A 6,777-nucleotide genomic window follows, 5' to 3' on the forward strand; every position below is an offset into this window, starting at 1 on the left:
GATGCGTAGAAGGTGGCGTGAAGCCCAGATGGGGCACTGCCCATGCCCCTGTGCCCATCACCACCCACACCGCCAGGCCCCCCAGCCCCCTGCACAGCTGGACCCTTCCCCGGGGCCCCCGCCCCCCGCAGGCCACTCACTGGATCTCTGGTTCTTGATGAAGAACAGCTTGAGCCTCTCCTTGAAGGTGTTCTCGTTGACGTAGAACTCCACCTGGACCCTGCGGGCAGGAGCGGGCGTGGGCTCAGCCGGGGCCAGCCATAGCCCCGGCACCGGCTTCTCCCACCTGGAGGAGCCCAGAAGACAGACAGACGGACAGACGGACGGACGGACTGCAGCGGGATCAACGCCTCCATCTCGGACGAAAGGCCCCCACAGGCCCCAGCAGACCTGCCTGAGGACCTTCCGAAGCCTCAGGGCTCACCTGGGTGCTCCCCAGGCTCCCGGGAGGCCACCTCTCCGGGGCCCCAGCCCCGGTGGTCACAGCCGGCCACCAGGATTAAACGTGCCCCGTGTGGCCTTGGCACAGGCTCCAAACATGTCACATCGTCTATACAGAACGTTCTAGAAGCCGATGGGCAGCTGCTTTGCTGGTGGTCCCTGGTGGCTGCACCAGCAAGAATGTCGGGGAGGTGGGCCCACCTGCACTCCCGGCCAATCCCCAGACACACTGGGCCCCCCCCCCAAAAAATCTGTTCTCCTTGACAACATGAATCCTGCAGGCGATGAGACACTGCCCGGCCCTGCTGGCCAGGTGAGGGCTTGACCCTCCACAGGAGTGACAGACAGCAGGCGGGATGGCCGGAGCGGGCCCTGGAGCTGGGGGCGGGCAGCACGGAGGCCTCAGAGCTTCCCTCCAGGGTGTGGGGAGCACACGCCCCCGAGAGGCCAACACCCGGGGTGCTGGGTGGGCACCTGCTCTGGGCTGGCACTGGCCGCCCCCGTGTGACTCTTGCACCCTCTGTCACAGGCTGTCGCCACCATTGGCAGGACGAGCCCAGGAACCCACAAGCCAGCCGTGGGCATCACCCCCGGACGAGACGGGTGCCGCCTCCCTCGGGGGTAGTGGTTGGACCAGCCGTGCAGGGGAGGCAGCACCCAGTCCCATGCCACGGCCAAGGCTACGGCCACACACGGGAGCAGAGCCACGCCGCCCGAGGGCCACAGGGGCCACTGCTGGTCACAGGGCTCCGGGTGGGAGGACGGGGTGGCAGGGGCCCTTCCCCCTCAGGTCCTGGTGCAGGACGGTCCCCCGGCCACACTCTGGGCTCCTGGGGCTGGGACAGGACAGGACAGGTCTCCCATAGGCCAGTGGGGCCCCAACCCAGAGCCAGCGGTCAGTGCACCCCCTGCACCTCCCTCCTTCCTGCCTCCCAGCTCTGAACCCCTGAACCCCACCCTCTGTAGATGCCGCCTGGAGCCCGTCAGGGAGGCCCTGAGGGTCTCGGGGGAGCCGGTCAAACGCCCTCCTCTCTGAAGTCAGAGCTCAGACAGCCAGTCAGTGAGGACGGGGCACACGCCCCACAGCCCAGCCTTAGAGGTGGAACCCCAATCCTCGTGTCCCCCACAGGCCTCCCAGCCACCGCCCCACCCAGCCGGTCCTGTCCCCTCCACACCCACTGAGCCCAGAGCTGGGAAACCAAGGCAAAGACCGGAATCTGCACTGGCCGCTCCTGCCTCCTGCCAGGACCGTCCCAGCCCCTTCCCGGGGACCCCAGCCCCACGCCCTGCATGTGCCTCCCACAGCACCCCTTGCCCAGCGAGTTCCCTGCCGGGCCTGTGGGGTCAGGCTGCTGCCAGGACTAGCCATACCCCAATGCGTTTGCTCCCAGATCCCCGGCCCCGCACCACCAGCACAGCAGGGTGAGTGCTGGCTGACCCTCCGCCCCTTGTCCTGGGCTGCGGACCGCCTGGGCGACCCCAAGGCCCCGGCGGCAGGATGCACCCAGAGGGAGGCGCTGCCCACGCGGGCGGAGGGAGAAGCCACAGGCACAGACGGGCGGCAGGTCGAGCTGCAGGGCCAGTGACCTTCACAAACCCTCCTTCTTCCCCTTCAATATTTCATGAGCTGCGGCCGCCTCTTCTTCCAGCACCACCACAAAAAGTAAATTACCAACTCGCACGTTACGGCCACGGGCAGAGTTCAGCCCAATTCAGTCAGTGCTGAGCCAACCCGGCCGACACAGGGAGAGCCCCCGTCAGCTCAGATGGTGCCTGCGATCAGGGCCGATTCCATCCTGTGCGTCCCGACGCCAGCCACACCTATCGCCCAGAAAAGACGGCCCCGGAGCCATAGACCACGCGTGTGGCTGACGCCCCCAGGGGCTGTGGGCAGAGGGCACTCCCCACCCTGTGGTGGCCCAGAGGCCCGTGGGGCGACTAGTGGCCACACTCAGAGAAAGCTGCTCTCAGGAGCTGGGGAAGCACTGGACGGGGGCCTGGGATTCGGGGCCCCAAAATCCACATGGTCAGTGATCCTGGAACGGGACTTGGAGGTGCCTGCAAACAGGGGAGCCACGGGCAAGGGCAGAAGCCAAGAGGGATCCTTCCTGTATCCATTCTCACTCACTCACTCCTTTCTTTGGCAGGAGGCCTGGCGGGGAGGGCTGGGCACATCGGAGGCCTCAGCTGCCCACTGGCCACGGCCAGGGCCCAGGTAGGTCTGGAGCAGGTGTGCAGTCCCAGCCTCAGCCCCACCCCTGGGCCCAGCAGCCCTGTGAGGAGGTGCTGGCCGGCCACACCCTGCCCCACCCTCTGCAAGGCAGGGCACGAGCAGAGACCCCACGGGTGGGTGCAGGCTGAGCGCCCTCCTCTGGGTCTGCGGCCAGGTGGTCCTGCCTATCCCCGCGGCCCCTCCCCTGCAGGACACTTACTGAGACAGGGACGAGTCCAGGCTGAAATCCTCCACAGGAAGCCTGGGGACAGACGGGTGGACACGTCAACACGGAGACGGATGGACGGACGGACGAGGGCCTGGACCCCCGGCCAGGCAGGCACAGGCAAGCAGGAGGCTCTGGGGGAAGGGGGGACGTGCCATGCACATGCCCTGACCCGTGGAGCCCAGGCGAGGCCGAGGTGACTGCTGCCCGGCCCGGCCCGGCCCTCGGTGCAGAGAGAAGCACAGCACACGTGGCCCAGGCACATGCACCTCCCCGGAGACAGGCGGCCACGCCGAGGTGACCGCACCCAGGACTGGCCACCCCTTCACCCGGCGAGCAGCTCCCGACCGCGGTGAGCGCTCACGGTCCCTGCTCCTCCCGGCCGGCCCAGCACCAGTGATGCTGGCGTCCAGGAAGGGGCACCATCACCCTCTGCACACCGGGAGGCTCAGTGCAGCCCCCACAAGGGCCACTGGCTGGACGGGTGCGAGTTGGCCTGACCGGCCACCGCTCCTGGTCTCCAAGCGGCTGGCTTCCCTCCACTCCCCTACCCATCAGATCAGCCAAAGCCGGGGGCTGGTTCGGGGGTGGCCTGGGCCGGGGAAGAGGCTGGTGGGAGCCTGGGGCTGAGACCCGACCTGGGTGGGGACCTGGCAGGGTCCGCTCTTTGCTGCTGATGCACCCATGGGGTCGGCTCCTCCAGGAGTCCAGCCCCCGCCCACTTTTTAAAAATATTTTTTATTGATTTCAGAGAGGAAGGGAGAGGGAGAGAGAACGAGAGAGAAACATCAATAATGAGAGAGAATCATTAATCGCTGCCTCCTGCATGCCCCCCACTGAGCCCCGGCCGCACAGGGGCCTCTCCTAACCCTCAAAGCAGCCAATTCCCAGAAGAGGACACCCAGGCCCACAGAGGACCTGCTCCTGAGGAGGCACCGCAACGAGGGGGCGGCCTGCAGGGGCGGGTCACAGCCACACGCCCACCAGCCTCCCAGGGCCCTCCGGGCGGGCAGGCTCCCCCACAGGGCCCCCAAATTCTGCGGCATGGGTGGGTGAGGTGCTGGCAGGGTGGAGGGGGCTGGGCAGAGAGCACAGAGCCAGGCTTAGCTGGGCCGGAGTCGGGGTCCTTACGAGCCTCTGTCGGGCTCAGGTTCCCTCCCACCGGCCCTGGCGCTGCCCAGCTCAGAGTTGGGGCAACAGGTGATCAGGGGCTGGCACGTGCCTGGCAGAACCACGGCCGGTGGCCTCGGGACCAGGGACTCACTGGGAGTGGGTGAGGGGTGAGGGTGCTGGCGGGGAGACCCTGGCGGGCGGGGCTGTGGCAGGAGGGATTTGCAGGGAGGGGGGGGGTCCCAGGGCCACTCCTGTACGAGGATATGAGGTTGAGCAGCTTCAACTCTGACGGTCGGGGTCACAGCGAACGGGTAACACTGACCCAGAGGTCCTGGGCACAGGGGAGTGGCGCCCCAAGGACCCCGAGACAGACCCCCTGACGGAACTGCCTGATGGGGATAGGGCCTGCCTCCTGCAGCACCCACCCTCCATCTTCCTCCTCCTCCGGGTCCCCCTTCGCTGCTCACCACCCGCAGCCCCATGCGCACCCACAGGAGGGCCCCGCTGCCCCCCCTGCCTCTGCAGCTCGTCCCTGCTGCCTCCCAGTCTCCAAACTCAGCCCTGAGGCACCCACACCAGCCACGACTCCCGCCCAGAGCCCAGGACCCACGTCCTAGCTCTTCTGTGTCCCCTTCTCACCGAGGCCACCCCCCTGCAGCCTCCCAGGGTCCCCTCCAACAATTCCCCAGGGAGCCCCTCACTTGGGTGAACCCCAGCCCTGGGAGTGGTGGCCGAGGCATCAGATCTTCCTCCCCAGCTCACCTGCCCTCCCTCACCTCGTCCTTCCCTCCAGGTCAGCACACCTGGCACCAGGCCCGGCAGGTGTGAGGCTGTGCACACACACACACCCCCGCCAGGGGCAAGGCCACCAGCCCCAGGGTTGTTGGGGGGCTCTGGAGCCCAGCCCAGCCCTGAACAGGGGTTCACTACTTGGCTGCTCCTCCCTCACTGGGTTCTTTTGCCCAAAAGCTCTCAGATGATGGTGCTCATCGCCGGTCCCCAGGCCAGGCTTCCTAACCAGTCTCCACCCTCTCCCACCTCACAATGCGGGGTGGGAGGGGATGTAGGGGGGAGCGGAGGACGGAGAAGGAAGGAGAGGCCGTGCTCCAAGCCTACGGAGCCCAGCGGGGGCGGGCAAGGCGGGGCTGGTGGTGGCCCATAGCGTCCAGGCGCCGGGGGTGGTGTGTCCTGGCTCCGGCATGGCGGGCACCTCCCTCTCCCTCTGTTCCGTCCCTCTGCCCACAGCAGTGGGGAGGCCTCCTGGGGACCCTGGGTCCAGCGAGCCGAGACCCTGGCTGCCTCCAGAAGGTCCAGGCCTGCAGGACGGGGGCAGCTGCAGGAGCTCTGGCCGCCAGCCCCCTGAGACAGAGGGCACCCCCTCCCTGCTCAGTCATGCAGGAAGATCCATGAGGCCCCTGTTCCTAAGGCAAAAGCCCTGCACGTCCTCCTCTGCTCAGGAACCTGCCGTGGCTCCCTACTGCTCCTGTCCGCAGCACGCATGCCGCCCTGGGGAGAGGAGGCTGCAGGGCACAGGCTGCGGGGGGCACCTGGGCACAGGCTGTGGGAGGCTGCCGACAGCTCCCACTCTGCTTTGCAAACGGAGGCTGATAAGGACCCTTCACCCCAGGGACTGCTGGGGGATTGAGTGAGTGAGGCTGCCCACAAGAAGGGCCAGCACAGGACTGGGGGGCAGCAGGGGTGGGCACGGCGAGAGGGCTGCCTAGAGGAGGTGGCGTCCCAGCTGCAGTGACATGCTGTTCTGTGGGCTCAGACGGGGTGGGCAGCACCTGCCATCCCTGTGGAAACGGGAGGAGAGTGCAGGGGACCGAGCCCGTCAGGTGCCAGGCTGGCTGTAAGCAGAGCCCCTGGGATCACTGCCCCGTGGGGCCCAGGAAGAGGATGGAGAGGAGAGGAATCTGTCCCCAGGGCCTGACCAACGCCTGCCTAACGCCTGCCCAGTGGCCACTTCAGGGCCGGAGCAGCACTTACACTTCCTCCTGGGGAATTTGAGGCGCAGGAAACGGGTGGAGGTGAGGGGGACCCGGCAGCCTGTGGCCAGGTGGGAGGGCACCCTTGGTCCTGCCATCTGCCAGGCTTAGTCTCTGCCAATCCCCACCCCAGCCCTGACAGGCCAGGCACCCCTCCCCGGATGCTGGCCCTGGCGGCCCCCTCTGCCTGGAGGGCACTGCCCGGCTCCCAGTGCCCCCCGAAGCACCCAGGCCCAGGGAGCTCCCCTTGCCCGGCCCAGCCTGCACCTCTCTGCCCACACCTGGGTGACTCTGATTCATCTCCGTTCCACCCTCCCCACCCCCCACGGGCTCCAGAGGAGGTGCTGGTGCGAGTGCCGCAGACCCAGCCTCAGTGTCCTCATCTGTGAAATGGGGGTGATGCACTCTGCCCGCCGCCCTCAGAGGGCCCGGTCGGGCTCCCCCAGGGGCCCAGCTTCCTGCACCCTGGCTGCCACCAGCTCCAGGCCCAGCTCTCATCCGCCAGGCAGCCTCCCGCAGCCTCCGGGCCTCCTGGGCCTCGCCGCTCACCTCTGAAGTGGGGACACGGCTACCGAACTGGCCTCCCCCAAGCAGCCGCTGGGACCAACACGAGGATGAGTATGGTCTCTGTGGGACAAGGTCCAGCTGGGACCACTGGGCATCAGCTGCACCGCCGGCCCCCAGTCCCTTCTCCCCTCGCCTCCCCGGCGGGCCCGCTGCGTTAATCTCTAGGAGCAGGTCCCTAGGGTCCCCCAGGCTGCAGACACTCGGGGTGGTGGGGGCGCTGGGGCCGGGGT

General features: G+C 67.7%; 1 protein-coding gene across 1 annotated transcript in view; it reads right to left on the reverse strand.

The window, feature by feature from the left end:
- The window catches only part of KCNT1 (potassium sodium-activated channel subfamily T member 1), a 61,207-nt gene that overhangs the window by 52,855 nt on the left and 1,575 nt on the right, over positions 1–6,777 (reverse strand). Inside the window, 2 exon segments of the mRNA XM_015572324.1 lie at positions 141–220; positions 2,874–2,915. Of these exon segments, the coding sequence (XP_015427810.1) occupies positions 141–220; positions 2,874–2,915 (122 nt within the window).

The sequence above is a fragment of the Myotis davidii genome, unplaced genomic scaffold (genome assembly GCF_000327345.1).
Source record: "Myotis davidii unplaced genomic scaffold, ASM32734v1 scaffold609, whole genome shotgun sequence".
NCBI classification, from domain to species: domain Eukaryota; kingdom Metazoa; phylum Chordata; class Mammalia; order Chiroptera; family Vespertilionidae; genus Myotis; species Myotis davidii.